Source organism: Setaria viridis, chromosome 2 (assembly GCF_005286985.2).
Source record: "Setaria viridis chromosome 2, Setaria_viridis_v4.0, whole genome shotgun sequence".
Lineage (NCBI taxonomy): Eukaryota > Viridiplantae > Streptophyta > Magnoliopsida > Poales > Poaceae > Setaria > Setaria viridis.
The window spans coordinates 33913608-33934884 of NC_048264.2; the positions used below are offsets into that span (position 1 = coordinate 33913608).

General features: G+C 45.4%; 2 protein-coding genes across 3 annotated transcripts; both read left to right on the forward strand.

The window, feature by feature from the left end:
• Positions 1 to 11672: 11672 nt before the first annotated feature.
• LOC117842471 (aspartyl protease family protein At5g10770) lies at positions 11673 to 14214 on the forward strand. The gene is made up of 2 exons (XM_034722937.2): positions 11673 to 11911; positions 12581 to 14214. Exons 1-2 carry the CDS (start codon positions 11707 to 11709, stop codon positions 13828 to 13830), a joined length of 1455 nt encoding a protein of 484 aa, XP_034578828.1. The 5' UTR covers positions 11673 to 11706; the 3' UTR covers positions 13831 to 14214.
• A 555-nt stretch (positions 14215 to 14769) lies between these two features.
• LOC117842470 (aspartyl protease family protein At5g10770) lies at positions 14770 to 17160 on the forward strand. 2 transcript variants are annotated; one of them, XM_034722936.2, is made up of 2 exons: positions 14770 to 15158; positions 15783 to 17160. In XM_034722936.2, the coding sequence occupies exons 1-2, from the start codon at positions 14957 to 14959 to the stop codon at positions 17036 to 17038; spliced, it is 1458 nt and encodes a 485-aa protein (XP_034578827.1). In that variant the 5' UTR covers positions 14770 to 14956; the 3' UTR covers positions 17039 to 17160. The 2 variants fall into 2 exon arrangements, with proteins under 2 accessions (XP_034578827.1, XP_034578826.1); XM_034722935.2 differs by having other exon boundaries at positions 14771 to 15158; positions 15780 to 17160.
• The last annotated feature ends 4117 nt before the right edge of the window (positions 17161 to 21277 follow it).

Sequence of the window (21277 nt, forward strand, 5' to 3'; positions counted from 1 at the left end):
GATGTCTCGTTTACCATACCTCGGTGCCTCATATCCCGAGGGCCTCTGATGAATGACGTACAAAGCACAATCCGCTTCCCAACAGCATCACCTCGACCTTCACCAGCATGTAAGTTGTCAACCAGACCTTGGTATAGATTAGCCCTTAAATCATCCTGGTGGGTTCGGATGTAGTCTAGATGAGAAATCTCAATCTTTATGTATGTGTCAACCGCAAACTGTTGGAAGAGACTCTTGCCAAAATTGATGGGATTAAATATCCCTGACCGCATCTGGAATTTGTAGCAGTAGTAGTCACACATAGATACACATTTATGTCCAGCTTGGCCTGCACATGAACATTGTACAAATTAGTCTTACAACTCATAGAAATATAAATATTAGACAATGTTATAAGTATCAAAACAAGTCACGTTACCTAAATCATCACCACCCCCACCCTCTGCCCGAGCCGCACGGATTGCTGCTGCGGCCTTTACTTGGTCCATTATCACACCTACTTTTGGGATGTTGTTGTGCCACCCAAGCTCACCCCTTGGAAATAATAGTGGGTATGACAATGCATCATAGCACCCCTGGTATGATATGATGCCATGTATAGACCTATCCTTTCCTTGGAGGAGAACACTATGATCGAATTGACCACGACGTTCACTCCCCTCAATCCAAACGGCGGCCACCTCAATCCAAACGGCGGCCACCTCAGACGTGGTAGGCACATTATAAGTTCTTTGGTCTAGCTGTTGGTCTACGTTCAATGCGATTTGGTAATCCTCAAGGTGCTAGATCTGCCCCATAGGCCTAAGATTTTTAGAGTTGGGGTTGCCGCGAAGGATGCTGACCAATCTCTCTATCACTTCCTTGTCTTTTTGTAAGCATTCTTCACGGCACTTGCGATATCGATGTTCGAGAGATGGATCATCATCGTGGAAATCAAGCTCAAGGTGTCTTAGCTCTGGACCCTCTTCCTTTCCAAATGATCGTATGTTGTGGTAGATTTGGCCATGGGCATGAAATGTGTAGACAGCACTGTTCCGCATGTTGATGGTCATACGATCTAAGTGGCAATAGAGGGAAGTGAATGAGAAATGGCCATTGAAAAACCTAATGTTTGCATGAAAGTGTCGAGCATCAACATCAAAACTTGACCACAGTCTCATGAGCTTAGGTGGTGTTTCTGGTGTGGATAGATGCATCTTTCCATTGCGACAGCAAAAACCAGGTGTTTCGTGTAAATCGGCTAAGTGCTCATCAAGAGATTTGGATTTCACTACCACATCATAAATGTAGATCTCCACAATCCTACCAATGAGACTATGGAAAGTATAGTTCATAGCCCGTTGATAAGTCGCACCAGCATTCTTCAAACCAAAGGTCATGACCACCCACTCATACAGTCCAAGAGCTCCGGGACATCAAAATGCAACCATCAATATCTGATTGTATCCTACGTTTCCATCCATGAAACTCAAGATCTTATGATCTAATGCCACATCAACCATTGTATCTGCAACTGGCATTGGGTACTCATCCTTCGGTGTAGCTTTATTCAGATTGCGAAATCCTACACAAGCTCTCAACTTTCCATTTTTCTTGACACTGGGTACAATATTTGAAACCCACTCCGCATAACGGCAAGGTCTGATAAACTTAGCTTCATACATTCGGGTGATTTCAACCTTGATATCTTCAAACAACTCTACCTTGAATCTTCTTGCCGACTGCTTGAACGGCTGATAACCCGGTTTGATAGGTAGTCGATGTTCCACAATGGTACGGCTCAATTCTGGCATCTCATAATATTCCCAAGCAAAACAATCTCAATATTCCTTTAACAGTGCTATCAATTTTTGCTTGAACTCAGGAGGCAGCTTGGAACTTATAAACGTCAACCTTGGTCGATCACCTTGTCCTATGTCAATTTCTTCCGGCAGGTCAGCCGATGTAAAATCTTGTCCTAGCTTGCCTTCAATGTCATCAGTTGTAGCATCCATTGAAGCTACTTTTGACGAGCCAACTATTTGTATTGGCTTTAATATCTAATGATCTGTGTCCCATCAGGCGTGCCAAGAGCGTATTGACGCATAATTTGGACCTTAGGCTTCTGCGTTGAACAACACGCAGGATCCAAATCGGCTCACGAGTGGTGCAAGGCGTGCCTGTCAATTTGACATGAAAATTGGCAAGGTAAACATTAAATTCCTGAGCCGATCGGCAGCGAAGCCTTTCGAACTCATGGTAGGCGTTTTTGCAATAAACACCACAATAGATAGGTATTCAATGTAATCATGCAGTGTAAATAAATAAAGTATTAATGGCATGTGCCATCGGCTATATGAGTCGACAAGCTAACATAAAGCATTGTAAAGCAACAGCCATAATAGGAGCCCTTGCTAACCATGCGCACACCAAATAGACTAACATATCTAGTTAATGTCTTGATAAGTGTAATTAAACTTAGACAAGGTAACACGAATGAGAGGGCATTGACATCAATCTATTAACCTAAGAGATTAGAACATAACAAACAAGGACCTCTTGCCTATCGCTTACAAGCTAATTAAGCTAATGGAATCCTAATCAATTTCATGATCGTGTAATTGAACTTAGACAAGGTAACACGGTGAGAGGGCATTAACTTCAGCCCACTAACTTAGTCTAGCTCACGGTAGCAAGGCCTCTTATGTGCCCCTATCGGCTCAATGACATCACCACGCTTCTGAGAGAAATGGATAAGACCCGACTAAAGCATCGGCTCTCGACAGTAGCGTGCTGACGTCAAATGCCCGATGGTTAGCAATACGAGGAGCAGGAGTAAAGATCTATCGTACCTAGCATATATAAAGCAGTAAAAGCATGCAAGATCTACCAGCTGATACGATCAGACAAGGGGTGAACGCTTAAACAAGGTCAAGGAGACGATGGAGACAACCTAACCAGATCTAAGCCGTTTGATAACTGTGAGCAACCGTTGAAGACAAGCAGAATATTAGACAAAGCCTAGAAATTTCTATTTGCAATCTAAGATAACTCGATAACTAGTCACACAACCGAATATCAGAATATAAGACTTAACTTAGAAAGTTCTGATAGAGGCCGTAATGATCGAGTGACGGAACTTACAAGCTCGCCTGAGATTGAAGCTGATATAGTTGTGCGTGCAGGAAGGAACTCGTCGAAACTACTCTACTCCTACTCCTAGGGTTTTGGCAGCGTGGTGCCGAAAGGTTGTATTGATTGATTGATGATTATTCGTTACAAGGCTTACAGGTTTATATTTATACCCTAGAGCAAGCTAAAATCCTAGTCGAATACGACATGAACTATTACAGCTATTTCTAAAACTACTAAAGATAAATCTCCACGCTTTCCCTTATTTGGTGGAGTCGATTTCGCTTCGGATTGAGCCCACCTGATCTTCTATCGGCTTTCGGAACTCTGATCAATTGCAGTTAGTCTTGGTCAACAAGGCTTCATCGGCGACCCTTTTCTCTCTCCTTCATTGGCTGTGAGAATCTTATCCACAGCGGTTGACTCTTGTAAAAAACTAGCTATGTGGCGTGCGTGAGAATTCCGGAATAATCAACTCGCTAGCCCTAACTGTAGAATCATTTTCAGTAGGGAATATAAGCCTAGGGTAAGATTCGGGCTCTCCATGGCGATGGAATCCGGATGCAAAACGTTTTCTCGGAACTCTTTCATATTCCTTTTATACTTTCTCTTACTCTCCCTACTATTCTCCAATCTCTGTTGATCACTCAGTTGTGCCTTGGCTTTTTTGTTTGCGTGATATGCTTCACGTCTATGCTGATTATTTAGATCCCTCTGGTCGGGAGTCAAAGCCACCCGAAGGGCTCTAGCTTGCAACCTCCTGCACTCTTTAGGATCAACAACTGTTGGATCATCGGAATATGGCAATTACAAAGTAGTCGAAGCAGCGATATTGTACATGGATAAGAATAAATGTGGTCTACTTTAGTAAAGAAGAAAACAAGAGGTAGATGTAGAAAACCTGGAGTGTCTTGAGGAATTGTATCAGTGAGGTCTACAATCTCGCCATTGTCTCCAGAGCCTGTTATACACACCGCAAAGATCATTATTCATCAACTAATAACAGTGAATACTAACATATGCCAACACTTCTGAAAAATATCGTCCCCAATTATAAAGCCATTGCCAAGCACAAAATAGGAATGGGTTAACCATGTGAACGCCAACAAAACACAATAAATAAAAGTATAACAGTACCTGGTATCTGGTTGGACAGGTCGCAGCTCTCACTGATGGGTGGCCCATACAAATGGTTTCTATGGAGCCAATCGTGCATTTCATCATGTTTGTCATTGTGTTCACCGACCTCCACATCTACAAATTTCGTTTACAACACTATAAAGGAAGGTAAAGCAACAATACTGACATGCTCAAACAGTCCACACTGGTTCATGCACTCACAATTGAAACATGATCAAATTACCTGATGAATGGATAGGTAACCCCCCATTGACATCATCTTGATCATTAGATGGCACATTTTGTTTGTTGTCTTCTCGTCCTTTCTTCATCTTATACTGATCATGACGCTTCCTGTTGAGTTCCTCCCGTCTTTCATCGGATATTTCACGACGTTTCTTGTTGGTCGCCTCCCGTTTGTCATCAGATATTTCACGTTTCTTCTTGTTCCTCTCCTCCTTTTGGTCAGATGACATCCGTGCAAAATGTTCTCTATCCCTCTGCCTCTTAGCTTCCTTAGGGTCAACATCTTGTAGACCTAGAATGACATTGGCAGCACAAATAATCACACAGTACTTTGGTTTATTAAACTGACAAAAGCTGTATGTAGTTCTACTTGCAGAAATATGGTGGGTCTTCCATTTCTGTCACTATTTGTATTAGATGGAACACTAATGAGGTCAGTTTCAGTAATAGAACTGCCTGGCACAACGGCAAGTTTTTGCGTTAATTTTAGTAGCTGAACTTTTATGTTTTAGTTTCAGTATATGTTAAGGTTCTGAAGCTTCAGGGGATCAATTTGCTGTTGTGCGGATTCACAGCAGTTCTGGCAAAATAATAGTTTGAAACCAGACTATTTACCGAGTTGTAATTTTACCTTGGTTAACTGTAGTTGGCAGTTGCCCAAAAGGAGATCTAACATAGATTTTTCATGCTGAATCCATCGTGTACCGCATGTTTCAACAACTGCAGAACACAGGGCACATAATAACTTTGTGTTGTCAATGGCAAGAATAATACTCTGAATATGAAACAATCTACAACAGAGATGCAAACATATATGGCCTGCTTTAATACCTGTGTAATAGCTACTACACGTATATACCAGCTATTTGGCCACCGATATTCAGCAAAATAATGCCAAGGTAATTGATCACTAATTTAATGACACATACCAAGGTCAATAGAGTTGCCAAGCTCCTGATTTTTACACCATTTTGCAGGACAGGGCCTTAACCTCACCAAGGTCATTTTCTTTAAATATATGTCCAATGGAATCCATTAAATCAAAGAATAAAAGGCATGCATACTGCTCTCTTATTGTTCAGAGCTTAATTGAGGTGGGAATAATGAATTCAACGAAGCTAATAGATGGTGTAGTACAGTAGGAGTCTAACTATTATCACTGCTTATTTTGATATCTTCCCACGATGACTACACGTTATGAACAATTTCAAAGCAATATGGAAAACAATTGTGCAGGCCCTCCTTGCAGTGACAGACTAAATGTGTTCGGATCAAAGACGAGCATACAGAATAGCTAAAAGGGAACTGTCCTGATTCAATAACAACCTTTTACCTGACAGAGTACTCCCTGCCGAGCAGCTGCTGCCGCCCAACGTGATGGCGAGGAAGGCAAGCGTGGTGATCGCAGCAGGCAAGCAGGGATTAATCAGGACAGGCGGCGTACTCGTCGATGCAGCCGATGGGCGGTGATCTTGCGACACGTCAGACGGATGGCCCCCGCCGGCAGCCAACGGACCTTCTCCCTAGGATGACCGCGGCGGACGGGCAGACGGCGAGCGGACGGACGGTTACATCGGGCAGATCAGTCGCCAGGGCGAGGTACGTGCCGGCGAGCGGACGGACGGTTACATCACGCAGATCAGTCGCCAGGGCGAGGTATGTGCCGCCGTGGAGAAGGGATCAGAGACGCACGGAAGGGATCGCCGAGATGGCGATGGTTCCTGGCGGCGTTCAGATCGCACGACACGATTTGGAAAGTAGAGGAAAAACCGTACGCAACGTGAGAGTCGGAGGCTCGGAGCGACGACGCCAATTTCGCGTGCGGGATTTCCGCAGGCCCACGTACCGGCGCTGCGTATCGCAGGAAGAAAAAGAGCGGGCGGAGCGAGGGGCGGACCGGCGACGAAAAGGGGTAGTGGTTACGCGGAAAAAAAAGATCTCCCTTAGGGCTAATTTGGCAGCAAGGGTAGAAAAAACCATGGAAGAATTCCCACACTGAAGATTTTGATGGCAAATCAACTTCCTGGTGGGGCAAATCAATTTTCCGGAAGGATCTCCCCGCTGGTGTTTGAAAAAAAACCCCGAGGCCAAATTCCCTCTGAAGAAAAAATACTTCAAAAATTCAGAAAAAATTAGAGAAAAATAAAAAATATTTAAAAAATCAGAAATGCATCGAAACATCTAAAAAGCAAAAACCCGCACCAGCACCATCCATAAATTTAGATTATGGTTCACTTTAATCTATATAAATTTGAGCTAGTGCATGGATGTTGCACATAAATAATAACATGTATGTCTAGCAGAAAAACAATTTGATCACATGCTTCACAATAACACCTCCATGACTCCACGGCAGATGACACCACATCGCCACCAGCAGTCACCATCACCGTATATCAAATATTTAGATACTATAAAACTCTAGCTAAAACAGTACTGAAACATAGCACATATGGTTTAGCCAGTTCCGGCCACATCCTTATTCCCATCGATAAAAAAACATAGCACAGATGGTTCATTCCATCCCAATGACACCAACTTGGTTCTGATTGTGTAGTAGTTAGCTCACTGAAGTATGGTCCACGAGAGATCTACAGTCAGATTAACAATTAAAGGCTTAGATTCAACATATAATTCAAAACAGACAAGCAGGCATGCTTGATAGACAACATTACATCAACAGGATGGCCTTGTCATAGAAGCTACAAAAGGACTAAACTTATGAATTTAGAAAATCATTTCAAATCTTATAGTGTTTGGCTACATGAGTTTATAGTGTTTGGCTATAATCATTTCAAATCTTATAGTGTTTGACTAAACTTATGAATCTAATAATCATCTGACACAAAAGTTTGGCTACATGAGCAATGACAGATAGCTTATAGTGTTTTATATTACATGAATAAAACCATTTCAAATCTTGAATTATATACACCCATCATGTAGTGCTTCCCATTAGGGGTCTGCAATTAACCAAATAAAAAGGTGAAATAATTTAGTCATGTAAACAGCAGAAGGTTCACACAAAGCAAAATTTTACATGGTTAGACATGATGATACAAGTAAGTTAATCATGAATCATACATTGAGCATATTCAAAGAGACATACCTGATTTTTCGCTTTAACCACATTAATCGAACATTAGGATTCTTAGTTGTAATGAATATCTTCCTGTGTGTGCCAGACTCAAAGACATCCAAAGCATATGACTTCTCCTCATCGGTTAATTCGACAATAGCATCCACTTGATCAACACACTTCTCAACTGAAAATTCTTTCTCACGCCTTTTCCTTTCTTCAAGAGTTTGCAAAGTTTTGTTGGTTTGGCTCTCTTTATACTCCGCATATCCCTCAAGAGCAGAGCCAATGTGACTTTGCTTACGCTTTCTCCCACTTCCACCTTCTTCCTATCTTGAATCTTGAGCTTCATTGCGTTCATTTTGTGCACTAGAAGTCTCTTGGCCATCGAAACTCGAAGCAAATGGATTCACACCAAAGTGACTGCTGCATTGTTCAGAGTTACTTCTTTCAACAGTAGGTGCAAGAGGAGGAACAACAATAGCAACAAGAGGTGTAGGAGGAGGAATAGCAAGAGGAGAAAGAGCAGGAGGTGCAAGAGTAAAAGGTGGATCCACTTGCTTGGTTGATGTGAAGTTTAGATTTCCTATAGCAACATTTCCTATTTTCAAGAGACAATTCGAACTCATATTAGAACCACAAAATTGTTTGATACTGAAAGTAATAAATTAAGCTATGCAAGTGAGGGAACTTCACCTTCATATAGTGCTTCCAATTGGTAAAAGAGGGGAAATGGCTTTTTGTGAAACTTTGCTACTCTTGGATGATTCTATTGAATGTAACAGAAAAGGATAATTAGTTAACAACAATAACTTAGCTACTTCTTAGCATATTTATATAGAGTCCAAATGGCTTACTGCAATTAGTTTCTCCTATACTTGTGGTTCCTTTAGTATTATACACAAAGATTCATTACAACCATTACCACTATCTCTTTTAGCATCTCTTAGTGACTTGTAATTAGTTTTGAGCTCCTTCTCCTTCTTTTGCACCTGCTTCTTTGAGAAATGAGCTACGAGAAACTTCTCATTGAACTTGCTGGTGATAATCCTCCATCCCTCCGATACCCAACCATTTTGACATTTATATTTGGGGTTATCTTTGTAGTCAAGTAATATTTCAACAAAATCTTTCTCATAAGCGGAGTTCCAAGCAGTCCTATCAGCTTCTCTTGCCATGGCTGCATTTCTCAAAACATGTTAAGATGAAGTACAAAGAAACATAAGCAAGATCAAGGTGCCTCAAAAAAATAAATTCAAGTACAAAGATAACAATTGCATTAAAAAAGGCACTTATTACAATAATGTTTGTAGTAGAAAGTTCCAAAGATTACATAAGCAAAACATACACAAACTAGAGGAATCAAACTAGACTAATTATTATTATTATTATAAGCAGCCCACATTTGGTGTGCAATCTGATCTCTTAGATTACTGCCATCGTTTGACTCCGCCTCACTTGGATAATTGTTGTCCCCCTCCGACACATCAACATATTGATCTGTTGGGATATACTCTAGTTGGTCATCCAGCCACCCCTCTAATGTTTGGAATCAAACTAGACTAATGTTTGGAATGAACTTGGAAGTCTCACAAAACGATAAGTTAAGACAGGAATTATTTTGAAAACTTATGTTATTTTCCTATGGATTATCTCGCCGCTGTGTTGAAAAGATTTCTGTAGCCTTTGATTGCTAGTATTGTGTGAGAACATAAACATGAACATGCCAAGCTGCTCCTCAACAGCAACACCTCGTGTGTCACGGAGCAAATTCTCTCTTCTAAGAAAATCCGTTGTGGCTTTAAATATTTCATGCTCCATCTGGAACTTAACTTTACACCAACTCGGGTGTCCTTTAAGGATTTTATTCACCTTTTTGGTATCAGGAAGAGAAAATGTGTGGACAGGCATTTTCTCTTATAGGTACAGAATTATGGCAGGAACAAGTACAAAAAATAGCTCATCAACCTCTTCCTCCTCCTCTAACAAGAACTGCCTAACTTGCTCCTCCCAAGATCCCATTATCTAGTGTATAGTAACCCATCAAATAGAGTAATAAGAGAAATCAGGCTAACAAACCAATATAGTAACCCATCAAATAGAACAATAAATCAACAACAGCAACCAGTTAATAACTTTCAGCTTGGATTTCACCATATATCCTAGGTCTCTAGAAAAATAGGTTCCTAAAAGATTCCATACAAGGCTACAACCTCATAAATCATGAATTATCAGAAAGGACAAAAGATAATGGCATAAACTATAGTTCTGCTGTTAAAGATGTGATTTAAGGACAGAAAAAATATAAATGAAGGTTAGAGAAGCTAAATGTAACCGATTCAACCAATTAATATAGTACCAAACCAGCTACAGTTGCAGTAATGTTTAAAACTCAATATTTGACATATAATACTGACAACTGAACCAACATATTTTAAATTATAATCACCATCTATATAGTTAAGTGCATCTATGGTACATATCCAATCATTTCAAATAAAGGTACACCTGTTGCATGGCTTTGCTCCTGAGAGCAACAGTCTAATTATATTTTTAACACCAATGCCGAGCTAATCATTCAATATTGAAAAATAATCTCAAATCATTTTAAGAAACAAAATATGAAAAAGAAAACAGAACTAGAATCTCAGGATTACTCATTTCGTTATGAGATCTCTCATTATCTTGATGATCTCAGCTAACCTTTGCTCGATCCGACACCAGTAAGAAGCCACTACGTCACACGTAAGCTACTAAGCTATACCCAAACTACCACGGATTCGCAGAGAATCCCAAAGATCACAGGTAGCATCTCTTTGTGGGGAAGGATGCATATATCCTTCAAACAAAAGAAGAAAATCTAACAAACCTTTCTAGTTCTCTGAAAAGGACACAAAAAGAGAAGGTACTAAAAGGCTGATCTCCACTCTAATCCCATAGGAACCGGTTATAATTAGGCAGCTGCTCCCGTTTCCATCCAAGTAGATGGAAATAGCAACTGTATTCACATCTAACACAAAAGGAAATGTTAACTCGCTAGATTCTAGTAGGAGTTTCCACGCTGGGTTAATAGCCCTAACTCCCAAACTATAATTTGAACCTGGATTTGGAGGTAGCGGTGGCGGAGGAGACGGGGGTGGCGGCGGCGGCTTTTTGGCGGAGGGGGAGACGGGCGAGACGAGGCCCGAGGGACGGGCGAGACGGGGGGTGGCGCCCGATGTCTGGAGGCCGGGAGGTATTCCGCGCGGAAAAATAGGTTGAGACGGGCCGGACTCCCCCGCCTAGCAGGCTTCCAAAGGCACCGGTAAGTTAGCTCGTGGAAACTTTCCGCATGGGTTTCCTCCACGGGAAAAAGGTCGGGAACCCGGTGGGGAAATGGGCTGCCAAACAAGCCCTTAGGAAATTATTAGGAGTAGAGATAAATATAGGGTTGAGTTGGACTGTGAAGGAGGTATGAGGGTCATGATCTATTACCCCCTTTAGTTGTGGGCGGAGTGGCTGGTGGCGGGTTGCCGCTGGCCGTGGGAGGTGGCGGAGGCTGGCGGAACAGGGTTAGGGATCGGAGTTTGAGGGCTCCAATCACCCACGGCCTTAAGGATGGTCGGGGTCATCCGGAGCTGTTTGAGGGAAGAAAGATGAAGGAAGAACAAAGATAGGAGAGGGAAGAAGGATAGTATCTTCAGTCGCTGCTAACCTGCAGCAGCGAACGCTCGCCGAGCAATGGTCCCGGATAGTGTGGGCAGACTACGCATCCAACATCGAGAATTTTCGTATATGTACAGTCATCACTCACTAGACCACTACACCGGTCGCAACAACGTGACACACATGTTGGTCTCTCGCCTGATGATTTCCCGACCCCTGTAAACGGCATTTTGTCCCCATTATCGAAGTCGACCCGATCCCATTCGTCGGGACCAATAAGTCGTGTCAATAAAGTGTGATTACATGCTGCTGACCGATCACCAAAATATTGGAGCGACCAAACTTTAATTTGGCCGTGCCACTAACTAATGCAATTGCAAGAATATTCCTTGCTATTTTCAATTTGGCCGCAAACGAAAAGGACAACAAAGGTGATCATCCTTTATCCAAGGCGCTACATATATATGATCACGCAGCGTCGTCTTTTATCTCGTGAGGGAACGGACATGGCCTCACAGGCATTGGGGATGGCCTTCGTGACGCGGTGCGCTCTGTCCCATGGAAGCTGCCTCGCGGTTGTCCTCGCGGCGGCGGCAGCGCTCGCCTCTCTGTTCGGCCGTCTATGCGCGGAGGAGAGCGGCGGGCGGGGCGACTGGCACGTCGCGAGCGTCAGCTCGCTGCGGCCGAGCACGGTCTGCGCGACTGCGGAAGGTACGGTCACTCTCACTCCGCCCTGCTTCCGCTCGTTGCGTTTCTTTACTGTACAAAGAAGCGGGTACTCCAGATAGCATAGCTTCGTGTCAAGCCAAGCCAAAAGGAAGCTGACACGTAGGTGTAGCCTAGGTCGTTTTATGCTACGAACGGAGAGTGTTATATGATTGGATATTGTAGCAGGGTGAAACATACTTTCTCCATTGTTCATATGACGCCGGCTAGCTCGAAATCATTGATATACGAACAGATGGAGTATATCTAAAAAATACACTAGCTGTTCACAAGGGTTACAACGTGTAGGTTGAGAATGAGCAGAGAATTGTTAAGCCTGTCTGTAGCTTCTACAAAAACCGATGAGCGAGTCATAAAGCGGGAAAAGACAATAGTTTGAGTCGAAAATTTTGAAATGAATCAAACCCCGTCTGTTAAAATCGGAACGCTTGAATTGTATATATGCTCGTACAGATGTATAGTACATGTATATACAAGTGCAAGTGGGCATCCAATTGGTTGTTTTGGATCACCAGCTAGATCATATTCATACTATTTTCATTCATCGCTTTTCTTAAAATTAAATCCGGATTAATTCGTCTGCGTGAATTCACAAAATTTGCATCCCTACTTCGCATGTATAGACGCTCATTTTCGTTCCTCCCGCCCCTGCAGGGCCATCTAACACGTCGGCTCTCAAGGTCGTGCACCGGCACGGGCCATGCTCGCCGCCGAAGTCACGCGGCGCCGCGCAGTCTCCCGTCGAGATCCTGGTCCGTGACCGGGACAGGGCCAAGTCCATACACCGTAGGATCACCGGCGCCTCCACCGTCGACGCAAACGGAGGCTCGAAGGGCGTGCACATGCCGGCGCACTGGGCCACTGCATCTCTCGGCACCAACAACTACGTCGTCACGGTCGGCCTCGGGACGCCGGCGAGGTACTTCACGCTGGAGTTCGACACCGGCAGCGACCTGTCGTGGGTGCAGTGCACGCCGTGCAAGGACTGCTACGAGCAGCACGACCCGCTCTTCGACCCGGCCAAGTCGCCGACGTACTCCGCCGTGCCCGGCGGAGCGCGGGAGTGCCGAGAACTCGGCTACTTACGGCGCCGCTCGTCGTCGGGCAACAGGTGCCGGTACGAGGTCGCGTACGCCGACGGCTCGGTGACCGACGGCGACCTCGCGCGCGACACGCTGACGCTGGCGGCGCCGTCCGACACGATCCCGGGCTTCGTCTTCGGGTGCGGCCGCGATAACACCGGGCAATTCGGCACGGAGGACGGGCTCATCGGCCTCGGCCGCAGGGGCGTGTCCCTGTCCTCGCAGGCGGCGGGCAGGTATGGCCCTGGGTTTTCCTACTGCCTGCCGTCGCTGTCGAGCGGCACCGGGTACCTGGCACTCGGCGGAGCCGCGCCGGAGAACGCGCAGTTCACGGCGATGGTGCCCAGCCGCGACCTGCCGTCGCTGTACTTCGTCCGTCTCGTCGGCGTCAAGGTCGCCGGACGGGCGGTGAAGGTTCCAGCGGCGAGCATGCTGGTCGACTCGGGCACCCAGCTCACCATCCTCCCCGACGGCACCTTCGCCGCGCTCTGGTCGGCGTTCGCGCGCCTGATGATGGGGAGGTACAGGAGGGCGCCCGGGCTGTCGTTCCTGGACACGTGCTACAACTTCACGGGGCACGACACGCTGCGGGTGCCGTCGGTGGCCCTGGTGTTCGCCGGCGGCGCCACGGTGAACCTCGACGTCAGCGGGGTCCTGGTGAAGCTGGGGTCGGACGAGCCGGGCGTGGCGTGCCTGGGGTTCACGTCCACCGGCGACGACAAGCCCGTCGGCATCCTCGGGAATACGCAGCAGAAGACGTTCGCCGTGGTCTACGACGTGGTCAACAGGAGGATCGGATTCGGCGCCAAGGGCTGCGCCTGAATTTTTTGCCGTGATTCCTACACGATCACCGGCAGTAGTGTGATGATTCAGAAATGGGAAAAATGGAAAGTGGCTTTGACGTGCCATGTGTGCAAAATATCACCAATTAGGCGGGCGTGATCCATATAGACCATTTTGCTCCACTGGCGATCTATATGGATCATCGTTTTAGCCGGCGATCCACTGAAGCACAGATCCACATGGATCATCATTTTGGCCGGAACACCTTTTCCTTTATCTAAAAAAACATGGATCGCCATTTTAGCCCACGATCGATATGGAATGTTTCTATAGGTCACCCTTTCAAGTTGTAATCTAAATAAACTATTTTTATCATGGACAAATTCATTTCTCTATCTTTTTATTGAAAGATATTTTTAATTCTTTGGTTGGTGATCCATTTGAATCCCCCATTTTAATTAAGTTGAAAAAAAATGCAAACAGTTAGAAAAAAAAAGTTCTTCATATGTTGAAAATGCAAACAGATAACGTGTTCTGTTCACATGCAAACAATCAAATAGTATGTTCCTGGCATTCACTTGCAAACTTTTATTGCAACAATATGATTACACCATGTATAGGGAATTTAGATAGCTATATATGAGTACAACCAAGGTTCCATTGTATATCATCATGGCGCACGTTTCACAGTGGCTGTCAGGCTCCTCTTTCCTCCATGGTGGTGGCCTGGTGGAGGCGCGAGCATGCACAAAAGCTTCCTGCTCCCACATCTGCCGACCGTTGGCACTCACCTGCCCACCACCGGTCGTTTCAGGAATGCGTGTCACGCAAAGGTTGGTCTTCGGGCGATGTCCGACCCTTCGACGGCGTTTCCTCGATGAATCCATCCGAGGAAAAGTTCGCATCTTGATCAGCTTAAATACGTGGTGCGAGCAAAAGGCGCATCGCACTGGAAAAGTAAGAATATATGCCTCTCGCCTTGCGGAAGGCGCGGTCATAGAAATCTCAAAGCTAGTAAGTGGTAGGTATGTTGACTTGTTGACCAGTGCTTGCCCTACGGTGGTGCTCGCTCACTAATAACTTGAGCTCAAGCATTATATAAGCGGCGAGCGCAGGGACGTCGAGCGTGCACAGATCGACAGGGCTCCTCGAAATCATTGGAGATATGGCTTCTGGCGCGCGGTGCTCCGCGCGTCATGGTCATGGACGATGTGGAATCGCGGCTGTTCTCGCGCTAGCCGCTCTCACCTCGCCTTGCCGCCACGGCGCGGCGGCGGCGGCGGCGGCCGAGGGCAGCGAGCCGAAAAAGTGGCACGTCGTGAGCGTCAGCTCGCTGCTGCCGAGCACGGCTTGCACGGCGGCGAAAGGTAGGAACTAGGAAGCATCGGTCCTCCTCGTGTTTTACGGTTGGGAAACTTTTTACTCCATTGAGTTGGACGCTATCTTTGGAAAAAAAATAAAGAATTGGACCATAGGTACCCTAGGTCCCATACCCCTTCCCATTAGTTGCCAAACACACCATAGGTACTATCTAGCTTGGGGCTTGGGTCGTGGAGCTCTACCTCATGGACAGACTGATGGTATATTATTTTCAAACATTCTCCGATGCTTTTTTAGTGAGTGTAATGAGCAGTTTTCCATCTCTTGTATGTTACCTTGCTTCAAGTGTAAGGAGCCAAAGAGCAATGAAGCACCACGGGGCTCCTTTGGCCGGGCTCCAAATGGCTCTGGGAGCACCCGAGGAGCTGGAACCCTTATCGACTCCTTGTGATTTTATGAAGGGAGGGAGAGGATAGAGAAAAAAAATTCTAATGAACAATTATACAGTAGCACGTTAGGTGGAGCTTGAGCCCATAGGAGCCATGCCAAAGGGGAAAAAAAATTCTATGCAGTTTTGTGCTGCTAACGGAATTGCTAAATCTCACTGCTTTATTTATGATTCAATTATGATAGAAAACTCGCCTTATGGCTGAATGGCCGTCCTGCAGCAGCATCAAAGTCGTCGGCTCTCAGAGTCGTGCACCGGCACGGCCCCTGCTCACCGCTGCACGCTCGCGGCGACGCGCCGTCCCACGCCGAGATTCTGGAACGGGACCAGGACAGGGTCGACTCCATACGCCGCAGGATCGCCGGAGCTTCGGCGATCATCAGCGACGCGGACCGCGTCGCGGACTCGAAGACCGTGTCTCTGCCTGCGCGCTGGGGTATACCTCTCGACACCACCAACTATATCACCACGGTCGGCCTCGGCACGCCGCCGAGGAACTTGTCCGTGGAGATCGACACCGGCAGCGACCTGTCGTGGGTTCAGTGCAAGCCGTGCGCGCGCTGCTACGAGCAGCAGGACCCGCTCTACGACCCGGCGCAGTCGTCGACGCACTCCGCGGTACCCTGCGGCTCGCGGGAGTGCCAAAAAGTCGAGGCACAAAGGTGCGCGGCGGACGACAAGTGCCGGTACGACATCACCTACGCCGACAAGTCGCACACCAACGGCACCGTCGTCCGCGACGCGCTCACGCTGGCGGTGTCGCACGCGCTCCCGGGCTTCGTCTTCGGGTGCGGCCACGACAACGACATGGGGCCGTACGACAAGATCGACGGGATCTTCGGCCTCAACCGCGGCAAGGTGTCGTTACCCTCGCAAGTGGCGGCGAGATACGGCGGCGCGGGTTTCTCTTACTGCCTGCCATCGTCGCCGAGCGCCGAGGGGTACCTAGCATTCGGCGGAGCGGCGCCGCCTCCGAACGCGCAGTTCACGGAGATGGTGAATGGCGCCGAGCCGTCGTCCTACTACCTCGACCTCGTCGGCATCAAGGTGGCCGGCCGGGAACTCGAGATCCCGCCGGCCGTGTTCGCGGCGGGCGGCACCATAATCGACACGGGCAGCGTGATCAGCCGACTGCCCCCGCGGGCCTACGCCGCCCTGCGATCAGCTTTCGTCCGCTCCATGGCCGCCTACAGGAGGGCGCCTGCGCTGTCCCTCCTCGACACGTGCTACAACTTCACCGGCCACACGAGGGTGAGGATACCGTCGGCGGCGCTGGTGTTCGCCGGCGGCACCACCGTGAGCCTCAACGCCAGAGGGCTGCTGTTTGTGTCCACGGTGTCGCAGACGTGCCTAGGCTTCGCGTCCACGGGGGACGAGACGACCGTGAACATCCTCGGGAACACGCAGCAGAAGACCTTCACGGTAATTTACGACGTGGACAAGAAGAGGATCGGGTTCGGCGCCAAGGGCTGCAACTGACATTTCATAATGACCACCCGTTGGATGTGATCAGCAACTGACATTTTGCCATGATTCATAATGATCACCCGTTGTGCTTTCGTAAAGAAATATCACTGTTACTAATATTTGTGTGGTGAACAGTGAACCGCGCAATGTATTGCCATGACATCATGAAGGTACTACTACGTACGGCCGAACACCAAATTATCAAAGACCCGATAAGAAAATGATCATACGTGTCATTGATTCATTTCTGATAAAAAAGGGAAAAATGTTGTCACTTGTCACCATAAAAGGTAAAAAAATAAAGTGAAAATTTCCAATTAGGCAACCGTAACATTCGATGCATTGCCGCACCAACATATCATCATGTGCACATTATTCCATAGAATTAAGAAAGAAGTTGTTGCGCCGGATCGTGCCAAAAATCCGCTGCAGATCTCTGGATGGTAGGGACTTAGCAGTCACGCGTCTGAAGAGCTGCTGCTAGACGGCGCGTCCGATGGGGATGAGGCGGCGTCGGGTCCCGGGGCGGGCGCATCCGAGGCTGGTGCGTCGGCGGACAGTGACCTGCCCTCGACATCGGCGGCGACGTCGCGCGCCTCTGCCGCGAACGGCGCCACCGCGACAGCAGCGAGGAGGAGCACAACGAGGAACATGGCACGGGCCATTATTGCTGGCTCTAGCTTGGGGGTGGGTGCTGTTGGGTTGTGGTGTATGGGAGTGTGGGACCAAGGCCGATGGTTTGCTTTGATTGCTTGGTTGTTTTCTGTATTGCGATGATGAGGCGGGTGCGGTAGGGAGTTTAAGTACAAGACCCATAGCTATTTTTAGGGAAGGAGCTGTGTCACGTCACGCCACGCGTGTGGTCCACCGGTTCCTCGCATGACTTAACACTACTAGAATACCCCTGGATACGCCATATTTAGAGTTTAACATGCTTTATTTCATCTCTATATCAAGGTAGGCATGCTTTCATAAATGAGGTTAGAAACGTCTTCGTATGGACCGTGTCAAATCTTATAGAGACAAAAATTTTTAAGCGTTTCTATAAAAGAAAGAGAAATTTCATAGACACGTCAGATGCATGTCTACACATATTGATACAATTTTATAGACACGTATATAAAACGTGTCCAGTGATGTAGTTACGTAGTATAGTAATGCTTCAGTTTTTATTAAGAAATGTAGAGACAATCTCTTAGATATATTTATAAAACATGTCTACTAATATAGACATATTAGTACAAGTTCAATGACACCTTGTTGCATGTTGAATAGTGTAGAGACATAGATTCATATATGCATTTTATATTCTGGACAATACGGCTATAGCCCAGTTATATTCAGCCCATTACGTTTTTCTTAATGATCCATTAAGTTTTGGGCTGAATTTTACAGGCTTGGCAATATCCATTAAATAAATGGTATGGCCCAGGTCCATTGAAATGACTCATATACAATTTCAAGCCCAATTCATAAAAATATACCATTATTCATACATACAATTCCATCTATACATGCATGCATTCATGTTTATTCATATTACAATTCCATCTCTAACAAAAGTATTCATATGTAAAAATTCCCTATTTCTCACAATGAACCAAAGACTTGTCAAATTTTGCTTCTGATCATCATTCACTAGCTTTCCATCCCTGCAAATGAAAAGACATAATTTGTCATGAGTGAGAGAATCGACAGCTTATCCCTCCCTCAAGAAAGAGAGCACGCCAAAGCTAGGGTAATCAGTGCAAGCAAAAGCTATACTGTAGATACATTGCTGTAGAAAGGATCCGAAGAGCTAATTCAGGTATGATTAAACTAATCACGTACTAAATTGAGATCAGCTGTGGAATAAACAAACGAGCAGTGATTATTGCTAAATTGGGATCAGCCATGTACTAAATTGAGAAATGGAAGGAACAAGAGGAAAGGATCACTCCTAGTCCTAGCTGCTGCTTGCTGTGATGTGCTGTCAACGATGCAATCAATGAGAAGTAGATCAGGAAATTCAGAGAGGTATAGAATTTGGAATTCAGGTCAGGTTAGTAAAATCAAGAAATTTGGGGCCAGTGCAGTTAATTTTCAGTTAACATTTCTATGACACAAATCACCGGACCATGTATAGTTCAGTTTAAGTTAACATTTTACACCATCAATATTCCTCCATCTAGTTCTTTAATACACTAGTACCAGTAAATTGTAAAGCTCAACAATGGCTAGGTAGACCCTTATGATAACTGATCACATGGAACAAAATAACGGAAAAAAGACATGATGCATCACAGGCCTACCCTTACCATCTTTCTTTGTCCAATATGATCTTTTTTGTAATCTGCAGATTGCCAATGAGAAAGTAAGGGGAGAAAAAGACAAACTAACTTGCTGCAACAAAAAAAAAGGTATAGTAGGCACTGATGCTGCTGTTCAGAATTCAGACATGTAGGTTTTTACGGTTCAGGGTCACAAGGGACCTGATGCGGAATGCCTGAAACTAAAGCTTTTCACAGTTCAACGTTGTATGAAAAAGAAAAAAAGTTAACAGCACACGATTCGACTGAACTTGCTGTTTAATTGAGAGCAACACATTCAATTTTTTTCCTGAACTTGCTGCTTTCTGTGAAAGCATTCAATTCAAGTCTGGGAAAAAAAATGACGAGCACGGGGATCACTAAAGGACAGATCACATCACCTCAACGTAAGAGTAGCAAAGCTCGGAATCGCTCTTGCAATTTCACCTTCGTGCTCGTCGACCAGCCAGGACTACGCCTCCCGAGGTAGCCAGCGTTGGTGGAGAGAGGATCGGATGGGCAGCGGCAGTCTGCCAGTCTGATGCCGAGCAGGCCGCGTGAGTGCACCGAGAGGCCAGCCCAAACCTAGATTGCTGGGCACTAAGCCCAAATTACATTCTAGTTTGCAAATTACAACACATGTGAATCATATGTTAAATAATATTTCCCATAAAAGGAAAAAAAAAGTAAATTTTTCAGAAATATACATGCTTAAAAATCATATTAAATTATTTTGAAAACTAAACGTATAAAATCAAGATTTTGTTAAAAATTCATGTGAAATAGGTAAAGTTAACTATTAGTCACCTTTAAGCATTCTAGAGAGAATAGGGTTGACTAAAACATGTGCTTTGAATGAACACGAAATGAAGAAAATGATTATCTCAATCTGATTTTCTTGGTACCTTTTTGTGATATTAGTTTCATACGGTTCGGTCCCATGCAAAATTTGAGAATTTTCAAAGAACATTTTAGTATTATTAAATTTAGAAATTATAAGTGACTAAGAAAACTAAAGTGTAAAGTATATAAATATTTTGGATGTTTCCTTATAAATTAGCATATGGTGTCCAAATGTATGAATACATTGATATATATGGTTTTTTTAGTTTAATGTTATCCTTTTCCACATATGTAGTTCAATTTTTGAGTAATTCCAATAAAAGACCAGAAATATAATTAAATTTTAGAAAAGTGTGTAAGTACTGAAAAATAATATTTAAACTATTTCACATAAACAAACATGTGAACTCGAGGTCATGTTAAAAACATAACATCAATTACTAATTACCTTACAACATACTAGTGAGAAAAGTGTGGTGAGGGTATCCCACGGGTTCCCACCGACCAGGATACTGGCCGGTCCTAACAAGTGGGCCCGCCCGACCAGAATGTGCGGGTCAAGGACGTGAAGATACTTGGAGCGCAAGTCAAGAAGGCCGGACAATTCAAATCAGCCCGGATATTGCGGATACTTTTTGTAATTTGACTCAGATTGCTTTCCATGTAACAACCGACTAGGATTAGATTCAAACCAACTTGTAAACCTAGGTCGTCAGCTTATATAAGGCAGCCAAGGATGCCTCCTGAGGGTAACACAACTCATACCAGCAATACAATCCAGCAAAGTACAGAATGTAGGGTATTACTCTCCGGAGGCCTGCACCCATCTAAACCCTCGTGTTCTCGTGATCACATTTAAGTTCTTGGTCTCGCAATCCTCCCTGCCTACAAATCAACCACTTGGATAACCTCCTGGTGGACTGCCGAGCTACTAAATCCAGACAGTTGGCGTGCCAGGTAGGGGTGATTGTGAGATCCTCCCCACCGAGCTCGATGGCATCTTGCTCTGGCATCATCTTCCCCGAGAGCATGAAGGACTTTCTCACCAATCCAATCCAGCTCCGCTTCGGGAGCATGCGGGTAGACTCTAACTCCACCGCCTTCGTCATCGACTCAGCGT